Raw genomic sequence first — 27394 nt, forward strand, 5'->3', positions numbered from 1 at the left:
AGTTACTTCTAGAATTTCAAGGAAATTGATGCACAATACAAATCTTAGAAGTTGATTAATTAAAAAAACAGTGTTCTTCTGAAGGAAGTAAAGAGTGAAGTCAGAACTTAAAACAAACAAAAATTATTACTTCACTGTCTATTTAACATATATCAATAAAACTAGAAAAAAATTAACGGAAAACTAGCACTATACTGAAAAGCCACGGAGGGTATAGAGCTAGCTTACCAGCAGGTCCTCAGCCACCAGAGAATGCCTTTTAACGAGGAAGCTGACCAAAAAGCAAACCAAGCAATCCAGAAGTGTTCTGGAATCGGCCGAAACACACTATCTATCACCCTTAGGGATTCCCCGAGACGTAAAAATTGCAAATTGCTTCACTATAGACCGGTGAAGCTCTTATTTAAGGACCGGAAGGATAACTTGTCGTTTCTGAGGATTAAGAGCCAAGCAATGATTTCATAGGAGGAAAGAACACGGGTGAAAAAACACCAAAGCCCTTTCTGTCCCAAAGGCGCATCAACAATAAAAACTATTCAGTATCTTTTGCTGGAATATCTAAGGTCAGCAATAATCTCTTCTGAGCTGAAAAGAACCAAAAAGAAGTTGGGATTATAGGAAAATATTAAACTGATGCAAGATGCAGATCTCTGAGCCCAGGAAGAGAGATGGATATTCAAAAGGATCATTGACTTCTTCCAAAGTCTCGATATTTTACAAAAGAAGTCCTGCAACTTGTAAGAAGATGAGTCGACAAGCAGAAGAAATAGAAGGTCCTATCGCAAGAGCCGTAGGGGTATCTGCCGAGTTTAATCTTAAATTGCGGGGAAAAGGTAGCAGCGCTTTACACTTCCCTTGTTTGACACTTATGAAAAAGCCAAATTAGTTTTCTTTCCCCCTTGGAAGAATATAAATTCAATGCTATGGAGAAGAATAAACCAACTTTGAAGCCAGAAGGATGAATAATGCAGTCTAAGTGCTATATAACGAAGAAGAAGGAGAAGGAAAATGCAAGGTAGACTGTCTCTGACTGAATTGAGCGCCTGGGAACTGGATGAGGCCAATAAAAACAACTTATATGAATTCAAAAAATAAGGGGCTAGACATGAACGATCAGACAAACAAATTATAGACGAAAATAGGCAGGCTTTTAAGGCACTAGTTGCTACCAGTCCATTCCATCCTTCAAACTTGCTTCAATTTAAAAGACCCTGTTTAAAAACAAAGTTATAGAAATACAATTAAACGATAAAATACAACGACTCTATTCTTTTTTTAAAATAAAATGATTCTAGATTTTTATTATCTGCAATTGAAGCTGAGCTTTCATTACCGAGAAGTTTAGACATGCACAATTCTTTCCTAGAAAAGGAAAATACAACATTGCCTGTCTCTGAATTAAGCATCTGGGTCCTCAACGAAGTCAAAATAAACGATTCATGCAACTTAAAAACTAAAGGAGGGTGTATCCCCCTCACACCTCCTTCGAGCCACCCTTGTATCTGAACTCTCCACATGGTTTTGCGCATTATTTAATTACATTATGTGCGCATCTCAAGGCAAGGTTCCGTTCAGTGAAAAAAAATTTAGGAGGTTTTCTACTAGCTAATCAAATTTCCAGGACGTAAGAGAATGCGCAACCGTGGAACATTTTAGCAAATAAATTTAAAACTAGAAAATGTTTTGGCCCGTTCATTGAAAACCCTCTCCATGGAGGAAATTAGAGCTTTTGTTGCTTCAATAGATTATGTTTTAACAGATTGTGATGGTAAAACACATTGTTTGTCTGAAAGTTTTTCTTTTTTTCACCTGTAGGCCTACTACAGGCAAAAGCCTTAGATGCAGTAGCCTATCTCAGAGAGATCTTTATGTTGCTTATTTGAAGATATTTCTATTACTAAGGTTTGAATTAGATAAACATACCACTCAATTCCTTTTTTATACTGTTTCCAAATATAGCCCAATAAGGTAAGAAATCAGTGTCCAATTGAGCAAAATTAGGTAAAACCCAAACCCTCACATCATGTTACCAATTAGGAATTGAGAGAAATTGTATTTAAAAAGCTCCCACAAATTTGTTTTTGAAATATTATTTTGCTATTAAGATTGATTAAATTCCTGAATAAGCTACAAATGGCAATATTTTTGGTAAAATTCTAGTTAATTGACTTATTGCTATCTCAGAAAGGGTTTACGTTAGGGAAATAAAACTTTCAGGAATATGTCTACAGGCTAAAATATGTCCCAGGAAGGTATTTTAAAGTACCCACCTCCACTCCTTCTCCCTCTAGAGGGCCCTGAAATTTGCCTACATGACAGGTCTAAGCCTATTGAAATTTTCACAAAACAACGTTTTACCTTAATTCTCAGTTACTAGTTGCTTTTTCTCTGCTTTTAGTGATGAAAATGCAATTCCTGTTATTTGAGTAGAATTTTGAGCCATATCAATGTTTTTTTTCAAAATTTAGGAAATGTATTTGCATATCTTTAAAACCTTTTAAAATGGGATCAAGCAAAGTTATGAAGCTGAAAAAATTTTTGTTGTACTTCAATTAAGCAGAAGATCTATTTTGCAAGTTTTCACTTTTATAACATACATATTTTTAATGGTCATCAAAGGTCAGGGCCCTCTAGAGGGAGAAGGAGTAGAGGAAGTTACTTCAAAATACCTTCCTGGGACATACTTTAGCCTGTAGACCCATCCCTGAAAATTTCATTTTCTGAACCTAAACCCTTTCTAAGATAGCAAGAAGTCAATTAACTAGAATCTTACCATATTTTCTCACTAGATATATGTTTTAGAAATAGCCTATGTTTAAAACTTTTGGCTAATATGGGCTGTTTTGTGTATCTTTAAGAGCTGAAACAATAATTTGTCCCAGAAGTAATTAGCCCATTAAATCAAGAAAGAGCAGAAAAAAGGCATCAACTGGTGTATTCACTATCTTTCTGGCTAAGTTAGCCAAAAATGTATAAATTTATTGCTATCTCCTCTAGAATAGAATTTAATAGTTTATCATATTTTGGTGGAGAATTCCTCATCCAAAATAGCTACAATAACAGTCTTATCTTACTCCTTTGATGATTCTGCTGAAAAGCACTTTGAAATAGATTTAAAGTTCTGTTTAGTTGTCTAAAATGGGTACTACTTTTTTTTATTCATCAGTATTAGCCTCTGTGAAAATTCAGGAGTTAGCCACTTCTAAAGGAAACATGTTAATAAATTAAAAAAAGGTTGTTTTAAAACATTTTTTTGCATGCTAACCAATGGTGTGTATAGTGCAGGTACTTATTTCCTGATTATCTGGTGATGGCTAGGAATGTGGTAAATGTATCATAGTTCATATAATTGACTTATCAATAAAGTGAACATACCACTTGATGCCTTTTTTATGCTCTTGACAAATATAATAATTGCTTTTATTTCAAATTCAAATTTAAGCAATTTTTGATCTAGCTTAGTCTAACTTTAAATAATTTTGGTACTAAGAAATTGAAGCATTATTTTGCCAAAAATGATCAAGAAATACTGCACTAAGAACATATAGTATTATTTTGTCAAAAATAGCTTGAAAACTCACACTTTAATTGAAAATTCCTCATTATTAAGAGCTTGAAAAGTGCCTAAATTTGAATTTGTAATGGAAGCAATCATAATATTCATAAAGAGCATAAAAAAGGCATCAAGTGGTATGTTTACTTTATTGGTAAGTCAATTATATGAACTGTGATACATTTACTGGGAATGCAATTTGTGGTTAAAGGTAAATCATCTGATACTTTTTTTATTTTCCCCCATATTCCTCCATGCACCCATTTAAAGCTTGGTTTACTCTGGCTGAGGTTACAGAGTCAGGCCACTGACCTCTGTTCCAAATTTAATCACCAGCAAGACTAGGACTCAAACCAATGTCCTCAGGATTTCAAGTACAGCATGCTAACTGCTTGGATAGAACAGCTCAATTTTAAGCTCTTTCCAAATATGGTTGCTTTTCTGACAATACACCCCATTCTTTGATGATGTAATGTATAATTCTAATAAAATATTTCCCTATTATGCCAAATTTCAAGGAATATTATGTCTTCTCTGTTAACCAGTTTTCTTGCATTATTGACCTGGTGAAAATCATTCTGCCAAGATGTTTCAAGACAGTTTTTGGATAAAAATATTGTTTAGAATGATATTAATTTTGATAACCATGTAAGGAAACATAACAATCTTATTAATAGAAATATTGCGCATATTGTAAAGTAATAGTTTTCTTGTTTTATTGTTTTCTCTTAGTTTTTTTTTTATGTATTCTAGCTGCCAAGCTAGATGTAGGTAGGGGAGTGAGGGCAAGTACCCTAGGAGGGACACCCCAGGATGGCAAAAGAAGCTAAGTACTGTAATAAATTAAATTTTGTAAAATAAGGACTAATTCAGCATTTGAAAAGACACATAAAAGTATTTTAGAAATTGATGGAAAATATGTTCTAACATATATTTCTAATGAGACTTTATTTCATTTAATCAGTTGCAGTAAAAGTCAAACTTACATCATTACTCCATGTTGAAACAGTTTTGAAATAAAAGTTGTAAGCCTTAAGTTGCAGAAACTAACACTAATTATTCCCAGGCAAAGTAAGCATAATCACATCATTGCCTACAGTTTTGTTTAATTTACATTTAATGCCTAGGCAACTCAGTGTCAGTGAAAGAGATGAAATAAAAGTTATTTTACCAGCCATAAGACTGCTGTAATTGGCACTGTGGCTAGTCTTAATTGATGGATAACAGTATTAATGATCCTTCAATTCTGGGCATTAACATTCATAAGACAAATATTAAACAGTTTTTGGTAACAAAACTGTAATTAAGGAGTGACTCTGCCCCTTTAAAAGTCAAGGAATCCTAATGACAGTTATACCATCAGGTTCAAGTTATCAGAGAACCCTGCTTTAGAGGCTTTCAGCTCTCATCTGCAAAAATATGGGATTTTTTTTATATCATAGATGTATGTTTATTTTTTTTTTTTTTTTTTAACCCTGGAGTGATTGTCTTAAACTAGAGGTCCTAGATGATCAGGAGAAGGTTCTCTCTCTTAATAAAAAAAAAAAGAAGTTCTAGATCTTTTTCAGTGATTGAAAACATTGGAGGGCAACTAGTCTCCATCTCAAACCCCTTTTTCCCCAAAGTTACCTGATAAGAATTGTGAGATAGCCTCTTTGTTAAGCATAGTTGAAAGGTCTAATAACTCTGCATCTTGGGATGACATCTCTGTCTCCAATCCCATAACCCCTGGGGATAGAACTAAGCTAATGAAGTTTCAAGGGGAAATTTGTCAGAATTTCTATACAAAATTATTTGTGTTTGGCTTTCTTTCTCTTTGGCAACTCTTGTATGTGGAAATCTGAGATGATTGTCTGGCTGAAATCTTCAGCAGGTTTGAAAATCCATGCTTGGAATTCCTGAGGATTTTATACTGGAAAAATTGTCCATGGGGAATTTTTGGCAGGAAAAAATCCAATGGGGGGGGGATTTCTGGGAAAATTTTCCCACAGTAGAGGATTTTCCAACATGATTTGAAAAAGGAGCAGAAATTAAATGAAAAACAAGTATTTTTTTCAAATCAAAGTAGACTAAGGACATACATTACCTATAGATTGTTTTGGGTGCCTGACTGATGACTGTAACTCAAATAGTCTTAGTATTTGGCATTGAAACCCTCATAAAAAAATACTAATCTGCAAATTTTACTAAATTTCAAGTTCAGAAAAAAATTCTGATTATATTTGTGTAAGGTTTCTTTTAATTAATGAAAAATAGCATGTTTTCTAAGGGAACTTTGATAATATGAAAACAATTAGAAAAACCCTAGGTTCATGTAGATAAAAAGTTGCTGGGAAAGGCAATATTTGTTAGTTGCATCAGTGAGTAATTTTATTTGCACTTACACAATTTGCAGGTCCTGGGATTTAAAGCAATTACTATCTAAATTACTAGCATCTATTAAATTACTAGCTTTCCATGAAAGTCCCATGCTTTCTAGTTGTTGCTTGAAAAAATTACCTATTGCCTGATCAAGGCCATATCCAGAAGGGGGAAAGGGCCACAGGTTTACACCCCCCTCCAGCCCTGAAATTTTTGTCTGGCTTTTGTAAAAACAGAACACACATGCATATAAAATAATTTTGATGTATTTTTTAAAAGTGTTTATTTTGTTTATTCACCCACTCCCCATCCCCCCTGAACAAAAATCCCGGATATGCCCATGTGTTTGACAAAATTAAAGGTCTTTTTACTCTATCAGCTGCTTGACAACTTATCTAAAACAACCTAAATTATAATGAAAAGAAAATCCTGTGCCTCTATGTACCAAGGTTAAAAATGTTAGCTTTAAAAATAAAACCTGTATTGTTACTCAGGGAATCTCTGAACCAAATTCTTATAGCAAGCTTAGGTCATAAATAAAATGTTCATTATCTTATTTAATTTTAGGTGTACTTTGGAAAGAGTTAACTCCAATAGATGGCTCTGCTAAGGTTCTCAGTCTCTTAAAGTCCATGGGTAAAAAAGTATTCTATGTTACCAACAATAGTACAAAGACACGAGAAGAGTATGTCAGCAAATTTGAGAAATTAGGATTTTCAGCTTCCAAGGTATTTCTACCTGCTCAAAAGTTACCATTCCTAATTAAAAAAGATCTACTGTATCTGACCTATGGTCTGTCTTCTAAGGAACATATTTACATGAGGTTTGGTGCAGTTCTCCTGTTCATTGTATTTAAAAGCTTCTTTTATTGTGGAGGTTCCTGAATTTTGTCATTTAGCATCAGCCACAATCTCTTTGCATATAAGAGCAATAATAGCTTTTTTAAATACTCAGTATTTCTCACTTTGAAATTAGAAAATACTTATAATCAGTAAAATACATGATCAGAGATCTTATATCAAATTTACAAGCACCTGAAACTTAGTTGCATGGTCTATTAGGTGGTTGCTATACCACTCAATAAGTCTAGTCACATTAAAACAATAAATCCATTTTCTCTCGTGTCAGTTATACTCAGAACCTATTTTACCAACAGGCTAAAAACCGGGATTGGAACATGATTTCATTGATTACATTCAGCTTGTTGTCTGTCAGAACTGCCCCCACGAGCCGTGGGATGAAATTCCTATCTGAGGTATCTGAATGTAGTATTTTTATAGTACAAGGAGAAACATTTAATTGCCACTAGGTATTGAATGCATTTAATTTGCATTTAGTGTTCAACATGCTATAAGAAGGTTAAAGGTTTAATTCAAATTGAATAAGTAAAATTTGAACAGTATAATATGTATTTTCATTTCAATGCTGTAATAACTGGAAAAGGGAAAATTTGTAATATAATTCGCTTTCAGAGAAGCGCCAGTGATGCACTAGGCTTTATATGTAGTAGGCTTTTTATAAAGGCTAGAAAAGGAGGCAGTAGATAAATTCTTGTTTGCAGTGAAACTAAATTTGTCATAAATGGTCTTGGGAAGAAATAAGGTTAAATTACATATTTGATATATAATGATATCAACTGCTGAAAAGTCTGTTAGTTCAAAATTTGATTTTACTGTAATTTCATTTCTATTTTCGATGTTGTAATAAGTACAAAAGAAAAATGTTGTAATAAAGTGCCATTTTCAGTAAAGCTCCAATGACGCAGTAGGTTTTAAGCTTTTACCGTTAGGGAATGAGGTAGTACCTGTGCTCTTCTTTGAAGTGATTTTGTTTGTTTCAATCCTGATTTGCATATTTAATTAAAGCTTTTCTCGTTTTAAGGCTTATTTATTCACTTATGTTAGTATATGTTGTATGTTTTGCTATGATTGTTTATTTAATTTTTGTTTGTTTTGGGTTTCATTTATGCTTGATTTGCATATTCAATTTAAGCTGTATTCGTTTAAGATTTATTTATTCATTTATATATACAACAAAAGCAATATGAAAATCGAAGAATGGAACTACAAGAATAATGCAAGAAGAGTAAGAAAACTAGAAACCTTTTTTTAAAGAGAAAACCGAAAACAACTGACCCCCCTACTGCACAAAAAAAACTGACCAAATGTATTTAAGCTACTCCAACCAAATCCAGGTAATAAGCATACTCCAAGTCTAGCCTGATTCAGGTTAGATTTGAATTACTTTTAGTTTTAATGACAGACAATTCTGATTTTCACCTTATTTTCTTCACTTGATTAGTTGCAATCCCCTTTTTCTTATTTTTAGACGTTTTTGTTCTTCTTTAATTTTTATTGGCATTGAACATGGCTCGTTTGACGCGTATTTTTTATTAAAATAATTAGTATTCTAATTATTTATCTTTGCCTGTCCTTTTTCAGTGGCTGGTGTTAAGTCCCCTCCAGAAAATACCTCCCGCGGAAAATAACCCCTTGAAAATAACCCTCCATGGATTCCCCCGGAAAATGCCACCCCCACGCAAAGGACTAGTACTGTCAATTTCTGATTCAAATAACACAATCCAAAGTTTCTGTGACCTTGAGGTGGAGATGTGGATAAGGAAGGGGCAGTCCTTCTCCTCTATGGAATAAATTCTGCTCATTTTGGGGTTTATTATTATTCTTTACTTTCGTAATAACAGCGTAGACCAGACATATTCCCAGAAATCCTAAGGGAGTAGATATCAATTTTACATTTTTGATGCGTTTTTTCAAGTTTATTTTGAAAAAAGAAGTATTCCCAGAAATCCTAAGGGAGCAAATATCAATTTCACATTTTGATGCGTTTTTTTCAAGTTTCTTTTGTACCCCTCCCCTCTAAAGATCCTTTGCTGGAAAACACTCTTTTGCTGCCTTTTTGCTGGGAAACTTTTCCACCAAGAACGGGATTACCGTTATGATTTTTAAAAAATAATAAGAAATCAAATTCTTTTTTCAAATGAAAGTGCGGTAAGAAATTTTTTTTACCCCAGATCATTTCTGTAAGAAATTTTCTGGATGGAATTTTCAGCTAGAATGGAATTGTCTTGGAGGAATTTCTCTGGAAAGGGGGGAGGGCATTTTTAAATAAACACAACTTTCCACAGTGGATTTTTTCCTTGGACCAAGAAATTTTTCAAGGGGGTGGGGGTCGGATTTTGTTGTGCTATTAAAAGCAATCAGAAATTAAATTATAAAAGTCTTTTCAGCTGAAAGTAAGGAGCAACATCAAAAAAGAAAAAAAATAGTCCTTATGAGTAGGGCTGCACTTTCCTAAATCCATTGCCGATTAAACTAACGTCTCTATTGCTTTGACAAAGCTGTTTATTCTAATCAAACGCTCCTAATGTTTATTAGTCTTTCTTAAAAGAATTGGGAAAGATATCAAACGTTAGCGTAAAGAGAGAGGGGCTTAAGAGGTGGAAGCCCCCTCATTTATGGAACTTGTTTATTTAAAGTTTAAATTTGGTCTTTACTATTAATTAAAAAACTTGTTTTCTTTATTTAATTTCATGAAAGGGCTGCTGTATTGAAATAAAAGATAAATTATTCGCACAAAATTCTGATCAATGGATAATTCTTCTGGGCTTGGTTTGCTTTGGTCGGCGTTTTCGGGATGAAAAATCTCTTCCTAGGTAATTTATCTGCTACGGGCTGTCTCCTCGTAGTAGCATAATATTTGTAGGCATGAATATATAATGAATCAGAGGTAATAGGCTTGAGACTGTCAGTACAGGATTTCGAGTCTTGTTGATAGAAGAGCATCGCCAAGTGCTGAAAACAATGTTGTGAAAAATAAGGCGGGGGCAATCCTTCTTGTAAGGAATAAATCTTCCAAAATTAATTTGCAAATTTTGTTTTAATTTTTCATGTTTGGTGAGCCAAATTCGAACATACAATAGTTGAAAACGTTCAGAAATTAAATAAGAAACAAGTGTTTTTAACTGAAAGTAAGCAGCAACATTAGGAATTAAAACGAACAGAAATATGAAAAGGGGTTGTTCCCTCCTCAAAGCCTCACTCTTTACGCTGAGTTTTTTTTTCATTGTTTTAAAAAGTGACAAAGAGTCAAACTTAGGGTAAAGAGCGAGGTGTTGAGAAGGGAACTGTTCCTTTCATATACGGAATAATTTCTGTTTGTATAAGTTTAATTCAAAAATGAAAAGCCTAGTGCCTATTGCTTACACATAGCATTTGTTTTCGGGAAGTAAATAGACAATTTGTGGGATGTGAATTTTCTCTTGAGGAATTTTCAGTGGTGGGATGTGGGGGATGTCCCCTCTTAAATATATTTTTTATAAAATTTTTTTATAATAATATATTATTTATATTTGATAAATAAGTAGAATAAAATAGTTTTTTGAACATTTTGAGTAACGTTAACGTAAAGAACGAGGTATTTTGGAGGGGATATCCTCCCCATATGGTAATAATATTTTTTTGTTTAATTTTGAATTTTGGTCCTTACTTTCAGTTGAAAACAGCTTTTTTTGTTTTAATCCCTCAAAGACACAAACAATTCTGAGGGGAAAACATTGAAATGCCACTGATTTTTCAAAGCTGAAAGTAGTTCGCTTTGGATGTGTGAGCTAGTTGCCTGTAGGCAGTTAGATTGTCTCTGCGGAGCCTTTGTTAACGTAGCGTTAATCAGCTATGCAAGGGGAGAATGTGACGTAGATTATGCAAATAAGGTACAAAATTTTCCCGGGGTTCTGACCATAACTGATGTTACACTTCTCTGCTAATTTATAGATAATAATTTAAAATTCAGAGCTTAGTGCATGCTATTATGATGTCAGGAAACTTCTCCTTAATGACATGTTGAATATTATTGACTGTCAATTTGAACTAGCTATTGCAGCTAGTTTTTACTATTCCTCTTCTGTTAACTTTTCTCCTTCATACAATTTTTGATTTGAAATTGAAAGATTGAGTTTTAATTACACAAGTCATGAATTAATTTACACGAATTAACAGTCATGAATTAATTAAAAGCAATCAAAACATGCATTGATTCAAAAACGTTCAGAAATTAAATAAAAAAAACAAGTTTTTTTTTAACTGAAAGTAAGGAGCGACATTAAAACTTAAAACGCACAGAAATTACTTCGTACATGAAAGAGGCTGCTTCCTCATCAACGCCCCGCTCTTTACGCTAAAGTTTTTTACTGTTTTAAAAAGAAGAATTGAGAGAAAGAGTCAAACTTTAGCGTAAAGAACGGGGCGCTGATGAGGAAGCAGCCTCTTTCATATACGAAGTAATTTCTGTGCGTTTTAAGTTTTATTGTCGCTCCTTACTTTCAGTTAAAAAAACTTGTTTTTTTTTTTATTTAATTTCTGAACGTTTTTGAATCAATGCATGTTTTGATTTTGGCTCTCCGCTGAGGAATAATCAAAACGAAATTTGCATATTTTTTTTTTTTTTTTGGCTAAATGGCTTTCTCATAATTTTGATCGAATGATTTTGAGAAAAAAAAGAGCAGGGGACGAAGCCTAGTTGCCCTTCGATTTTTTTGAACTCAAAGCCTAATCTTTTAAGCAAAGTTTCTATTATCAATTGTTTATTCTTTGACACAGAGCCAAGTTCGTATATGTTTACGAAATATTATAGAGGCTTTTCAGAATTAGGAAAAGTAATTGCTACTATAGCTATGTTTATTGCTGTAATTCTGTGTCTTTGTGTTTAAATCTTTTTGTCTCTTTTCGATCATTATCGAAGCGGGATTTTTGTGTATTTTAGTATTTATGATTTTATGCTGATGATAATTTGTGTATTGTTTTTAACTTATGCTGTTTCTTTCAAAGTATGCTTTAAAAAGAATCAAAATTGACTATTTAAGATCATGGTTAAACATAGGGGATTTTTCTTCATATGAAGAATATTTTAAGATTCATTCTAGGAAGATTTTACTAAGTCTGAACCTTAAACAGTACTGAAAGAGAAAATACTGAGTGATTGGTAAGGTACATACAGAGAGGGTACTATCTTTTATTCTTCCAAACTTTTTTCAACTGTGAAAAAACACCCTGCGCCTTGGCTATTCTGCTTTTAGTATCTTCACTGCCCCCACCGTCTTTACCAATAATAATACCAAGATAAGTGAAGCTGTACACCTGGTCAATCATTTCATTACCTATGTCACCTTTTCATCTTCACTTATTCCATAGCCTTAGAGACCTACTCTTCTTCATATCAATTTTTAAAACTGTTCTAGCTCCCTGAATTTGTAAAACCTCTTAAAGTTCATTCATTTTGCTCACACTTTCATCTAGGATTATTAGATTATCAGCATAATCTAAGCCCAGGAGAATTTTTCTTCTCATTTGTTTCCTTGTTCTCCCATTGTCTTTCCTGTGCTCTTTAAGACAGATTCCATCAAAATGATCCATATTAGCTTGTGGAGATAGAACACAACCCTGTTTAACTCCTGATTTAATACGAAACCAGCTGCTAACCTCATTTCCCACCTTAACTGCAACAGTGATATCCTTGTACATAGCACCAATTACTTTAATATATTTGTCTGGTATATCATATAAGGATAAGATCTTTGCCAAAGCTCTTCTATCAACAGAATTGAACGCTTGCTCAAAATCAATAAGACTGAGAACCAAAGGTGTTTGATAACTCAGGCATTTCTCAATTATTAGCCTAAGAGTGAAAGTTTGGTCAACATATCATCCACCCTCTCTAAAACCGCACTGTTCTTCTCTTATAACTTTGTCTACGGTATTTCAGTCTAAAATTATCATATTACTAATATTACAGGTTTGCTACCTACACAGGCCACGCTAATGCCTCGATAATTGCCACACTCACTTTTATCACCTTTCTTATACAACAGTTTAACTAGGATTTTCCTAAAATTGCTAGGTACAGGGTGACCCAAAAAGATCCGTACCCATATTTTATTTGATAAAAAATTCTTTTTTTTTACAAATATCCTTTCTGTTGCAGGACATGAAAGGTGAACCTTTGGATGATCGTTTACAGCTATAGTTACCCCAAAAATGTCTTGGACCAATCAGCAGGAGATGTTCTCCCTGGAGACCTATTTTGTGACAAAATCATACCAGAGTGTACAAATCCAGTTTCGAAAACTTTCATTGTCGCAACTTTCCACCAAATTCACGATTGTTACTTGGGTTACGAAATTCAGTGATCATTGGATGGTAGTGGACTTATTTCTAAAGCCACAGGGGGAACTTATTCAGGCAGGAAAGAGAGTGCAAGGAAAGAAGAAAACATTGCTGTAGTGAGGGACTACACTGTCCAATTAAACGTGAGAACACGCCACAGTGACTCCCTTGTCATTCTTGGTTCTTTGCCTTTAGTTCTTGGCTGTGTCTACGTACTGATTTTCTAGGGCTGCGTCCTACTGAGTCCATCCATTATTTGTCAATTTCTGCCTTGATTATTCCTTGGAGACAGTACCTGCCTTACTTCTCATAGGGCATAAACAGGAATGCATTTTCGAGAGAAAGTGTAGCCTAATTGGGGAAATGATTTCTTACAATCGTATTTTAACTAAAAAAATATTTTATTCTATTTAATGTTCTTATTTAAAGGATGTCCGTTCAATTTTGTATATCCTGGCTTTATTTGAAGTTTGAACTTTGATAGAAATTTTACAAACCTTTTTATATTAACAGCTTTTTATATTAGTTGACTTATGACTGCATAGAGGGTGTAGAGGAATTTTTTGTCCTAACCCTGACATTGGTCCAAAATAGAAGTTGTATAATTGTGGCCTAACAATGAGCTTTTTTGTGTTTCAGGCCCCTCTCTAAAACTATCCACTGGCCCAAATAAACTCAGACTGTATTATAATGGATTGAGTATTGATTTATCATCCCTGTTAACTGATGTTTCTTACCTTTATTTAGGAAGAAATCGTCGGTACTGCCCGCATTGTTGCAACTTATTTAAAGGACAAGAATTTTACTGGAAAAGCCTATCTTATTGGAAGTAAGGGTCTTGGCAATGAATTATCTGCTGCAGGAATCGACTTCTTTGGACTGGGAGTAAGTACTTATTTTTGTTATTTTCGCAGTAATCTTCCACTTTTATAATATCTTCACTTTTACTAAAGGCATCATTACTCAAGCAGAGTGAGGGAGGTGAGATTTTAGAAGGGAGGGGGGACTGACTTGGGGCAACATTTCTTGAGGGTTTATGAAAAGCAATGTTGTTTAAACGCCAGGAAGTGTGTATTCTCCTTTCATTATGGATGATTAAATTGCTTCTCAGAAGAAAGAAAGTGTAAGTAATTTTACCATCATCAAAGATTATTTTAAGGCACCTTTTTTTAAACTGTGCCTATTCTGTCCAGCAGTTTGGTAGAGGTACCAGGATGCGAAACAGGACCGGCGTACTCAAGGATCCGGTGCACAAATGAGAGGAAAATTCTTGGGCATTGCGATTTAAGACATGTAATCTTTTAAGGATTTTAAGGAGGGAATAAATCGTATTTGAGTGTCTTAGAATATCATTAATATATTAATTCCGTTTTAAATCGTTTTAGATGCTAACAGTCAGTAATTTCATAGTACTAACCAAAATTACAGGAGGGATAGGGCAAGTGCAAAAAGCGAAAGTCTTCAAGAGAGTAACTGTTAACTCTAGGTTATCCATTGGGTTGCTTCGGGGATTTTTATATCATGTCTCTAAGATCGTTAGATCATCAACGCATTTCTATGCATCCAAGAAATCAAGACCAAAGTTGTTCGTTATTACAAGGGATAAGATTGGACTTAAAAGCGTAATTGGCAAAGGATCGGAATGTACGTGTAGCTATTTGAAAACTTATGTTCTACCGTAATTCATATCCTAGCCGAATGGTTAGTGCACTGGACTTGAAATCTTGAGAATAGGGATTCTAGTCCTGGAATTGCAGCTTATTTGGTATGGAACTGGGTCATTGGTTTATCTCTGTAAGTTCAGCCAAGGTTGACCAAGCTCTAAATGTGTACTTTGAGAAATGTTGGGAAAAACAAGGGAAGCTTCGGATGATTTGCCCCCATCCACGTATTGTCTTCCGGGCTGAAGGCAGTGAATTAGGAGATTGGTACCTGCACAACGTAGACCATTGGTCAGCATGCGAAAAACTTTTAAGCTATATCAGAGAAGAAAGTCGCAATTATTCTAATTACATAGGGGTCAATATGGAATTCATTTAATTGTGAAGTATGTAATTCAACCCTTGCTGGCGGTGGCTTTACTGATGGGAAGTAATTTAAGCAAAAGTACTGGAAGTACTTCTTAAGCACAAAATTGTAGTTCTTGGGTTCAAGCACTAATTTCAGGGATTACTTAACGCCTAAGTAAAAGATCCCTTTATGATTACCGCTTAAGTACCCCGAAGCCCACAAGCACCAAGTGCTCGTCAGAACGTCAAGTACTTTTGTAGGTACACTTTGCTTATAAAACACCCCCTTTTATTTTTTTTTCAAACTTGATAAAAGATTGACTATGAAAAAAACTGAAGATTCAAAGTCAAAAATTTAATATATTGGAATTTTTTTTTGAAATAAACATGGCATTTATTTTAACGGGAATGTTTAAAAAATTCAAGAAATAATTCATTAGGATCGCTCCTTAGATGCTGCTCAAACACAAACTGAACAGTTCAAACAGAATTTGTTCGAAAACAGTCATTAAGGGCCATACAATTGTAACAGGAAACGTTTCTTAGCATCTAAGGATAGGTACTGGCCTCTAGTATGGCTTCTTTTGCGAACGTTTGAGGATGGAGTTTTTCACAGTATTAAAAAGACGGATTGTCCTCAATACTGACGACGAAAAGTCTAATCTTTTTCACATTGTTGTTTTTATGAGTTTTCAGAGGTCAGCAAGCAATTTGCCGAAGTCAACCTCTGCAGTTACGTAAGTTAGAACATAAACCCTGGACTTCTGGAGAGACAAGCAGAGGGAGCTTGTTGTTCTTAAAGACTACCTTTACGTATATGGATATGGAGTTTCAAAAAAGTCTCTGTAGTTACCAAAATGACCACTTCTTTGAATTTTTGTCATCTCTCTCTGCTTACTCTAATCACTAAGTTTGGCAACTCCGGTCATTGATAGTTTCATATGCCGTTGGTTTTTGTCGCCTCATTTGGCTCACTACGTTCGGTTACTTCGGCCCTCCGTCTTTGCAAATATAAAATAGTGAAATACAGACTAAGAGAGAGGGGGGGGGGAGAGTGAGAGACCTTGAACTTGATATTCAAGAGCAGTTTGGAGGCTTAGAGTTGCCAACCTGCAGAGGCTGTAACTTCCTTAAATAAAAAAAAAATAATAATAAAAAGAAAGTCGACCTTCCTTGGTGCCATCTTTAAGTGTGTTGTGTGTAGTTAAGAGTTTCTATTGTGCAGCAACTATGACTGTATTTCTCTTATTTATTTAATTGAAGTATGTATTTTAAGAAGTGAGATTGTGATCTTTTCTCTTTTTGTTTTTTGTTCTTTGTTTTCCATTTTCTTACGAATATTTCTGAGTAAAGGATAATAATAACAGAAGAATCAACGATCGGTTGAATAAGATAATGTTAAAGATATTACCGTTCTATATTTCTCGGGATCGAAATGTATGAATATTATTAGGAAATACCAAACTATGGCCCATTTCAATGCGATTTGTGTTGTGATTAGTAGGTGTGGTGGTAATAAGTTAAAGCACTTTAAACGCACTAAAGGGTTTTAATATCTTTCTTAAAATTGACATGACTAAGCTTCATGTTGATCCAAGGACAAAGGGGCAAATATACAGCGGCCTAGATCCCAAAGTGAATTTTTTATTCTTTTTCTTTTTACCAGGGGGGGGGGCCTTCAGTGAGTTTTGTATAACGAGCCTTTCAATTCTATTCTTATCACTTTAGCCCGATCCAGTGCAGACCGACAATTTACCAGAAGTGTTCGATGCGAAGTTTGAAAAAGATGTCTCTGCTGTTGTAGTTGGGTTTGACTTGCATATTTCGTACCCAAAACTTCTTAAAGCTGCCACATTCCTTAGCAATCCTAAATGTCTCTTTGTTGCAACTAATACTGATGAAGTTTTTCCTGCTGCTTGTGATAACACTGTTCCAGGTATTTTGGATTTGTTTTTGTTTTTTCTCTGACCTTTTTTTCCTTCTTCTTTTTCTTCTTTTTACTCTTGGATTACGTGTAGTGATGACATTTCCGTGTTTGTGTCTATAAAAATGGGTTTGATTTTTCAGGCAACAAGGGTATTCTTCATACTACGGAAATCGAAGCCCCCCAATCATTTTTATCGCATTTCTTTGAGCTCCCCTCTAAAGCAACCTTAGAAAAGGGTATGTCAGACTCATCCCCAACTCTGACTTAAGTTTAGCGAGAGCTGTTTAAAGAATAGTGCTGATCTTTTGAATGATTGTTCCTAATTCTGGTTTGCTAGAAGTGGAAAGGTACGAATGACAATTATGTTGCCCATAAAAGAATATAACGGTTTTGCAATAGAGTAAATAATAAAAAACGAAAAAAAGAAAAAAAAAACAAGAGCTAAGAGCTCATATGGCACTTGTGACGAGGCAAGAAGAGCTAAGAGCCAAGAGATCATATGGTATGAGCTCTAACAAAATTCTATGAATCAATAGATTGATTTAAAAAAGAAAATAAGAGGCTTAATGCCGGTCAGGATGTAAAATAAGAGCTCTGAGTCACGATGTCCTTCTAAATATCAAAATTCATTAAGATCCAATCACCCACTCGTAAGTTATAAATACCTAATTTTTTCTAATTTTTCCTCTCCCTTTAGCCCCCCAGATGGCCGAATCTGGGAAAACGACTTTATCAAGTTAAATTGTGCAGCTCCCTGACACGCCTACCAATTTTCATCGCCCTAGCACGTCCAGAAGCACCAAACTCGCCAAATCACTGAACCACTCCCCCCAACTCCCCCAAAAAGAGCAAATCCAGTACGGCTCTGTCAATCACATATCAAGGACATTTGCTTATTCTATCCACCAAGCTTCATCCCGATTCCTCCACTCCAAGTGATTTCTAAGTTTTCTCCCTCCAACTCCCCCCAGTGTCAAAAGATCTGGTCGGGATTTGAAATAAGAGCTCTGAGACATGAATTCCTTCTAAATATCAAATTTTATTCGTAAGATAAAAATACCCCAATTTTCACGTTTTCCAAGAATTCCGGTTTCCCCCTAGAACTCCCCCCAATGTCACAGATTCTGGTCGGAATTTAAAATTAGAGCTTTAAAGCACAAGATCCTTCTAAATATCAAGTTTCATTAAGCTCTGATCACCCTTTCGTAAGTTACAAATACCTCAATTTTCAAAATTACCCCCCCCCCCCCAACTCCACCAAAGAGAGAAGATCCGGTCCGGTTGTGTCAGTCACGTATCTTAGACAGGTTTTTATTCTTCCCATCCAGTTTCATCCTGATCTCACCGCTTTAAGCATTTTCTAAGATTTCCGGTCCCCCCCCCAGTTACGCTGGATCCGGTTGAGATTTAAAATAAGAAATCTGAGTTACAAGATATTTTCAAATATGGAGTTTCATGAAAATCCGATCACTCCTTCGTAAGTTAAAAATACTTCATTTTTTCTAATTTTTAAAAATTAACCCCCCCCCCCCAATAGAGCGGATCCGTTCCAATTATGTAAATCACGTATCTAAGACTTCTGCTTATTTTTCCCACCAAGTTTAATCCCGATCCCTCATATCTAAGCGTTTTCCATGATTTTATGTTCCCCCACCCCAAATTGCCCCCCCCCCCCAATGTCACCAGATCCGGTCGGAATTTAAAATAAGAGCTTTGAGACACTATATCCTTCTAAATACCAAATTTCATCGAGATCCGATCACCCGTTCGTAAGTTAAAAATACCTCATTTTTTCTAATTTTTCAGAATTAACCCCCCCCCCCCCCCCAACTACTCCAAAGAGAGCGAATCTGTTCTGGTTATGTCAATCATGTATCTAGGACTTGTGCTTATTTTTCCAACCAAGTTTCATCCCGATCCCTCCACTGTAAGTGTTTTCCAAGATTTTAGGTTTCCCCCTCCCATATCCCCCCCATGTCACCAGATCCGGTCGGGATTTAAAATAACAGCTCTGAGACGCGATATCCTTCCAAACATCAAATTTCATTAAGATCAGATCAACCGTTCGTAAGTTAAAAATATTTCAATTTTTCTATTTTTCCGAATTAACGGGACCCCACTCCCCCCCAGATGGTCAAATCGGAAAAACGACTATTTATAATTTAATCTGGTCCGGTCCCTGATACGCCTGCCAAATTTCATCGTCCCAGCTTACCTGGAAGTGCCAAAAGTAGCAAAACCGGGACCGACAGACCGACAGAATTTGCGATTGCTTTATGTCACTTGGTTAATGCCAAGTGCCGTAAAAACACAAGTAAAACGGAAACTAATACTCAGTCATTACCTGGGAAAATAAATGAGGTTTATCAAGTATTTCGAAAAATCTTCCATGACGACTCTCAGCTACAGTCAGAAGCTCAGCGAAGCCAGAAGCGGTGATCAGCTGCCTGTTATTGGACCCAAGGGGACTTCAAAAAGAATTTTGTATATCAGAAACAAATAGGATGGATGATCTTTTGTTCAGTGGGCTTAAAGATGCTTGGAAGAGCGAACGATTTGTTGACCGTTGCTAGGATATGCCTGTTGTATCGCCCTTGGCAGCAAACAATAAGTCGATAAGCTTTTCGCCTCTTTTGGATTAATATTTACAAGCCGGAGGGAGTGTGCTGATTTGACACTGATGACACCTAGCTCTTTCTCCTTGCCAACTACTTCCATAGAAATCGATAAGGATGCAAATAAGCTGTTTTTATTGAATCAAAATGATGGATGGGGAATTCTGACACGTTGAAGTTCAAAAGCCATTGATTGGTCCAACTGCTAAGTTGGTTTAAATCAAGTGAAAGAATATATGCTCTAAATTGACCTGTAACTCAGTCAATAATTTTCTAATCATCAGCACATAGAGCAAAAAGGCTCTATGCTCTTCGATTCATGTTAGTACCCTTACAACAGAAGGAAGTATTGACTCCTTACTTAAAACATTGAAATGCGATCTTTCTAAAAGTGAAGCTTACTTTCAACAGTAAAAAAAGCTTCCCCATATAAGTTTCTTCCTTAAAACCAATGTAACTGACCATACTGGCTTAGGACTAAGCAGCAAGGACTTTGTAACACTCTTAGGTGTTTGGTTAGACTGTGATCCGAACTTCAGTTCACATGTATCTAATATGGTTAAATCTGCTAGCTTTTTGGTAGAATCCTTGCCTCAAATTAAAAGATTTAGTATCCTTTTGACTACTTTAAGAACTATTTTTTATTAGCTTGACGTTTTCCTTATATTGTATTGTGCTGATCTTGAAATATATAGTTGCCTTCTTGCTAGTTTGGGTTTGAAGCTGTTTTTGTAGCTCCTTGTATTAATTTAGCTTAATTTTTTATTGACCCTTTGGAATCCCTTTCTTGAGCTGAAAAGTTGGAGTAAAAGAGGTAAAACAGGAGCCATAGACCTTCGTCTGCTGAGTTCTGTCAGCTATTAAATAAATAAAAACAAGTATCTTTAAAAATAAAAGTTAAAAAAAGAGAAATTGTCCTATGTAGTATGTAGAGGACGCTTCCCCTCATATATGTTTATCTTTCCCCTCCTAGTCTTTACGCTAAAGTTTTGTTATAGCTTTTGTGAAAGTATTTTAAATGTAAGAATACAGCAAGTAGCCACTTGGAATTTTTTTTTTATTTACCGATTGCTTATCAACATATTTAAACCGTAAATCCTATTGGCCAAAACAGAGACAATGAGGCCTAATGCTCCTGTAGTATTGTGACGAAAATACAAATATTTTATCTTGTTGTTTTTCTGTTAGAGCATCATTTACCGAAGCATTGAGACAAAAAAGGTCAAACTTTAGGGTAAAGAGGGGTTTGGCTTAGGATGTGGCAGCACCCCTCATATTAAGGACAATTTTAAGTTGTTTGACGTTTTAAAGTTGTTCTTTATTTTCGTTAGATTTTTATATACCTGTTCATTTTTGCTATCATGCTATGAGTTATCCCAAATGTGGGGAAATATGATTAGATGTGCCACCCCCTCCTCAGCCTCTCAATCCTGTTATTAACGCTGAAATCTTGTCAATTACCTTCACAAGTGTTACTTTCGTGTTTTCACTCAGTAAGTGTAAGATAGTTGGATTACTTAAAATATCCTGAAAAAGCTATGTAATGAGAAAGTCAAATTTTAAGCAATGTATGCTATTTAGTATGAGCATAAACAATTCAACAGAATTTGTCATGAATATTTTAAGATGCGTAAAGCACACGTAAAATATGAGTGATTTGGGATTTAGCCTATTTTATTAGGGTTTTTGTTTGTACTTATAATTTTTGTGGTGTGAATCTATGTTTGACAGCTGCATCATTTTAGAATAAAAAATGTCATACTTTCTTACCTATCACCTCTCGTAAAATGGCAATGTTTTATTAATTTAAACAAAATAAAATGAATTTTCACAACCTTGTGGTGTGGCCCATTGTTTGGTTTGGAAGGAGGGTCAATGGCGGGACTCAAAGCCTAGCAAATAGCCACTACACTTCTCGACTGAAGGTTGACCTCCTGAATGAAAGGTTGCAAAGAATGTTTTGCGGGAACTCGCGGGGTGTAGTTGGAAGGTTGGCTACGTTGTAAAGTTTGGTGCACTTCTTTTCCTTTTCCTTGTTTTCGGCTAGATCTAGCGAAACCATACCAATTTTCGAACAGTCCTTGCCCCAATCATGACTGATTTACCCAACTATTTATAACGTAGTTACGCTCCTGCAAAGTTGCTCTGGGGAAAATGAATTCATCGAACACTAAGTAATTTCTGAGACCACACTGGCTAATCACGATCAAACATAAAAACATCGGTCATCCTATTTTATTTTTGTGTTTTATTTTAAGGTTCGGTTTTTATATATTTATTAGTTTTATTCTGCACTGAGAACGGGCAAGCATTTTTCAATTTTTTCACTGGCTGTTTATTGTTCTCATTTTCTTCCTTTCTTCGCGATTTATATTTGATTGAACACTAGAGCACTCTTTGAAGCGGAATAATTCATTTTCAGAACATTTGTCACTTGCATATTTTTGTTTGTGTCCCGATATTATTGATTTGGCGTTTTTCTGAGTTTTATATCTTCGTGTTTTACTTAGCATTCATAAAAAAAAAACTAATAATGTCAGATATTTTAAGAAGATTTGACACACGAAACAAAAAAAATGCTTTTATCGACTCAAACAAATCTTGTTTGTTAAAAAAAGTTTTTATTTACTTTTTATGAAAACAGACGAGATTTTGGAGAAATATTCGAAATTTTGGAGAGACATCTAAGCCTAGACCCTACCTCTTTTATCTTCATTTATTTACCATTTATTTGTATATGCCTTTATGACATTAATTGTTTTTGTTTTTTTTTCATTTAAAAGGTACTGGAACACTTGTGGCTGCTGTTGAAACGTGTTCACAGAGGAAAGCTCAAATCATTGGTAAACCGAGCACTTTGATGTTTTCTGCTTTGGCCAAGGAGCATAATATTGACCCTAAGCGAGCAATTATGATAGGTGACAGGTAATAATAGGATTATTGTCATCACCAGGGGTATTTTTTTCTTTTATTTAAGTTTGTCCATTATGTAAAACACTAGTATTGTTTATTTAAGTTCTACAAATTTAGTTAATTTTTTTTATTAATTTTTTATCAGAACTCGAAAATATCGACTACTTTCATACTCTTCTGCTTTGTACAAGGGGTGTAATATTAAACGTAAACTTAAAATTGTAGATGCGATTGGCATTGATGATATAACGCAGCATATCAGCTTCATATGCTTCCATAGTCTTTGCTAAGCTTCGTTTCAATTGCCGTTATCTTGGAACGCTGTACAACACTCTTGCTTGGAAACAACTCCCTCTACAATAATTACACTATCAGCTCTTCTTCTTCATTTTTATTACACATTTGTTAGTATTCACTTTTTTTAAGCTTTTATGAGTCGGACAGACATTTCGGGAGGGATAGGGGTTCAACCTCCTCCCCTGGATAAGGCCTCGAATGACAGTAATTTGTTAAAACTTGGGTAATTATGTAAAACAGTTAGACAAGATTAAAAAGGAAGAATCCGCCTGGAATTCAGCTCATACACTATAACTAAAAGCCTCACATAAACCTAGTGCTGCTTTGAATGCTTAGGTTAAGATGTCAAATTGCCGCTTGTGAATTTAAGATCTAAATCACTTATGTGTCAGTAAACACTTGTGTTCTTTTTATTTATGTATTTTTGGATTGTCTTTCGTCCTAGAAAGTATCCGCTCCGCTTTCTTTCTTTTCGCAAAATGCCTACTGAGATATCCCTTGTGACACAAAATTTGAAGGTCATCAATAGTCTTCATATTGCAGATCCTACTATAGCTGCACCTAAACTTATAGACAAATACAACCAGAATGTTTCTAACCATGCTTGGAAACAACTCCCTCTACAATAATTACCCTGTCATACTCTTCTTCTTCACCTTTATTACGTGTGCGTGTGTTCTTTTTTTTTTCTTCCTTTTTTCGAATTCTCTTTCGCCCTAGAAAGTATATTGCTCTTTTACCTTTTTTTTTCGTAGTGCTCCGTTATTTTCTTTTTGTATGAAAATGTGTTTTCAGTGAATAATACTAGTAAAGCGATACTCGTTGCTGTCAATAACTGTAATGGAAAAAGCTGTTTTAGATGGGATAGCCTTCTGTCTTTGCACTATTTAAGACTGAAGACCCGTGGAATTATATTAAAAAAAATACATTTTTAATTTTTCCTCTGTATTTTATCGTCTCTAAATTTTCTGTTTAGAGTTTATTTATAGTTCCCTGTTAGAGGGAGCTAACAAATTTTCTGCAAACATCTTCAGCACAAACTCGGACAAAAATCAACATTTCTTAACAAAATGCACAATTCCACAACACACATTAAGGTAACTCCTTAAATGATTTTGATTTTTAACTAGTTTCCGTCTTCACTTTCGTATTAAGAAATGAAAACATGGAGTCTCTGTTTTAAGTTGGTCACTCACCTAATTTAGTACCCATTGTCCTGCGGCTGTAGTTTCAAGTTGACCATGAAGGGGGGCGTATTTCTGACATTTATTTGGCTGTTATGACTGATACTGCGCGACCGTAGTTAAAAAGGTTGACCTAAATAATTTCTTAGGCCACACCGCCTTTCCATATACAAACATAAGTAGGACAAATTAGGTTGCCTCTCCTGCTTATGTTTATTTGGGTGCTAGTGTATGGTGAACGTTTCCATAATGGATATTATTAAGTTTTTTTCTTTTGATACAGGTTTCCACAAGTGAAGCCGAAATGTTAGCACTTATCTTATTCTTAGTGGAAAAAAATGTTCATGTTATTTTTCAATGTATTTAAGTATTATACCCGTTTTTCTATATTTTCATTTCTTTTTTTTGGGAAGGTTTACCTGGTACCTCCAATGCATTTTGTCACTAATTAAAGGCACTAGGTTTAAAAATGTGTGATCGAATAAGCCAATTTTTTGCAATCTTCTCTATTATATAATCGGAAGTAGGTCGGAAAAAACAAAACTGGAGGCACCTTGCTCTTTACCAATTCTGTGGCATTGTATAAAATATGACGAGTTTCTTCGATTTGCAATGGTAATTTTTTTTTCGTCATTAAGACTAACAAATTCGACATTTTGGCTGTTAAATTTTCGAAAAATTCGATATCGGCTGTTAAAACAAACAAAAGAAATATCCGAAGTTATATTATTGATGCTGATGTTCTACGTTTGAAATTCGCTAGACGGCTGGATCTATGGACAAGGTCATCAAGTTTCTGCTACTATATTAGATTTTTGCTTGGGAAAAAATATTCCTTTTTAGTCTCTACAAAAACATGCTCATGTCAAAAAGAGTTGTTTAACTTTGTCTTTGTGCCTGCCCTTCTATGAATGTCCATGCTTGTAACTGTCTTTTTATATAATTCCATATGTCTTTAAATCCAAGCTTGTAATGGAATAATGTAATTGGGCTCTTTCAAAGTAAACAAACACATAGTCACTGTATTCATCTGAAACACTAATTATGTGTCCATACAAAAACAAAATAACTATCTAGAGGTTTATTATTATAAAAACCTTAATAATAACTCGTGATTATGTACTTGCCAAATTCCCCTTTTCCTCTATTGCCGTTTTTATTCTTTTTTGATTTACTGGAATGTTTTTGTAATTTAATTGTTAAGTTTACTGATTTGCCTTTATCTTTGATGATTTTGCTTTTTTAATTCCTTTTAATTTTAAGTGTTTGACTTAATGTATTGTTTTGATTTTTTTTTTCTTAGCTTTTACTGACATATAAAGCGAATTCGGCTCTATAGAGCTTGTGATAGTCTTTTGAAAATAAATATTATGTTATCTTATCTAGAGGTATGAAGCTATTTTAGCTTCTGGCAGAATATTTTAGAAAAATGACGGATGCATCTTCTCAAAGACAAGAGATTTGAACGCTTAATGTGGACACTATTGAATGTGTATAAATGCTCAATTTTCATTGCTGCGAACAAGGAGCATAGAAAGAGAGGATAAAGGGAAGAAGGGGGACCATAGGAAGGGAGGATAAATACTTGGATTGAAAATGTAATTTCAAGCTTGGATAGTGTCAATGGCAATGGGATCGTAGCTTCGTAGCTTCAAATTGTCGTTGAATGTGCCGGTAGGATGTGCCGCCGCCACGACTTATATAAGCTAAATATAAAAGCTGTGAAACTTCATGAAGATTATGGGGGTTCTGAGTTATGTTCATTTGTTTGAATTACACGAATATTAACTTGTTTCATGGTCACATGTTTTTTACGTGATATATGATAATGATTTAATTTTGTTGATCTGTGATATTAACTGCAAAGATCTTTGTCAGAACCGAAAGTTTTAGTTTCGAATCAGTTGCTCTTCTTTCATTTATTTTTGCACTGTGCTATTGCGGGTACAGCACTCTAGGTAAGAGTGATGATTTTTCTTTCCTTTTTTTTAGAGCTAAAAGTGACATTTTGTTTGGTAAAAATGTTGGAATGACAACACTTCTGGTTTATACTGGAGTCAACAGCAAGGAAGATGTTGAGATGTGGCAAACGTCATTAGATCCCAGTGATAAGCTGCTTATCCCTGATTACACCCTCGATTCACTTGGTGATCTTTTACCGTTACTGGAAAATTTAACTAAATAGTCTTTAGTCAAATTATAGTCTTTAGCTAAAAGTCTTATGATGCCAAAGCTACAGCATAGTTTTTTTCTCTTTAATCGAATAAATGTTTCATGTTTAGAAGTTTTCTTTTTTTATTCAAGTTAGAAAAGATTGATTGACACTAGTGAAGAAAAGACGTTTACAAGTGTCTGTGGGTAGATGGCTTTATTAAGTATTCGTTCCCAAGAGCAGCAGTTTCTTGGAATATTCGTATCATACTGAGTAATTCATAGGCAGTATATTTTTGATTGAAGACCATCTACCTCTAATGGAAGATCATTTTTTATTAGAGGTCCTCACCAGATTTACCACATATTAGATGGTTTCTCGGCATTATGTCACTAATAATAAGGCAAAATCAGTAAGATTGATGAAATTAGTCTAGTGATAAATTGGGCCCAAATTCTGGAAAATATAATTACGAAGCTGGAAAAAAAATGTCAAGAAAGAGCGACAGACAGCGTTGATGACGTTTTTTGTTGACAATAGTAGCCCACCAGTTTCCACTGTTGTTGATTCCACCAAGTTACCCATACTCTTTGATGAATTCATCCAATTGAAAATGACTTCCATTAGAAATTATAGAACATGATTTTTCATTAGATGTCTTGACAAAAATTGTCTTTTTCCAAAAGATATACTACTACTATTATTGCTAACAACTCAATGCAGCACCAAGCCGCCTGAAAAATCAAAAACAAGTTTTTTTTTCAACTGAAAGTGAGGAGCAACATTAAAACTTAAAACAAACAGAAATTATTATGTTTATGAGGGGGGTTGCCACCTCCTCAACACCTCGCTCTTTACACTAAATCTTTTAGTACTTTTAAAAAAGCTTTTTATAGTTCTAATTAAACGAATCTTGGGTTTCAGGAGGTGTTCTTTAAGAATTGGTACAAAATTGAAACTTTAGCATAAAGAGCGGGTGTTGAGAGGAAAGGAAAAACCCCCTCATATACCTAATAATTTTTTTTTAAGTTTTAATGTTGCTCTTTGCATTCAGTTAAAAAAAACTAGTTTTTTATTTAATTCCTGATCGTATTTCAATAATGCCAGGAATTCTGGCTCCATCTCCACGAAACAATTCCTCCTCCTCACGGATATATCCTCTAGACAATTCAATCCTAGTGAAAATTTAACCCGGAGAATTATCC

At 34.7% G+C, this 27394-nt stretch overlaps 1 protein-coding gene across 1 annotated transcript; it reads left to right on the top strand.

Moving 5' to 3' along the window:
* The first annotated feature begins 1649 nt into the window (after window positions 1-1649).
* On the top strand, window positions 1650-26321 carry LOC136032169 (glycerol-3-phosphate phosphatase-like). The gene is made up of 6 exons (XM_065712358.1): window positions 1650-1768; window positions 6482-6642; window positions 13840-13977; window positions 16830-17037; window positions 22427-22568; window positions 26030-26321. The coding sequence occupies exons 1-6, from the start codon at window positions 1711-1713 to the stop codon at window positions 26220-26222; spliced, it is 900 nt and encodes a 299-aa protein (XP_065568430.1). The 5' UTR covers window positions 1650-1710; the 3' UTR covers window positions 26223-26321.
* The last annotated feature ends 1073 nt before the right edge of the window (window positions 26322-27394 follow it).

Source organism: Artemia franciscana, chromosome 10, assembly GCF_032884065.1.
Source record: "Artemia franciscana chromosome 10, ASM3288406v1, whole genome shotgun sequence".
Classification (NCBI taxonomy): domain Eukaryota; kingdom Metazoa; phylum Arthropoda; class Branchiopoda; order Anostraca; family Artemiidae; genus Artemia; species Artemia franciscana.

Bases quoted from the DNA above. Each gene is read 5' to 3' on its own strand.
- LOC136032169 (XM_065712358.1), top strand. From the start codon at position 1,711: ATGGAGGAAATTAGAGCTTTTGTTGCTTCAATAGATTATGTTTTAACA. The intron at 6,643-13,839 runs GTATTTCTACCT...ACCTTTATTTAG, and splicing joins TAGGATTTTCAGCTTCCAAG to GAAGAAATCGTCGGTACTGC. The intron at 22,569-26,029 runs GTAATAATAGGA...CCTTTTTTTTAG, and splicing joins GCAATTATGATAGGTGACAG to AGCTAAAAGTGACATTTTGT.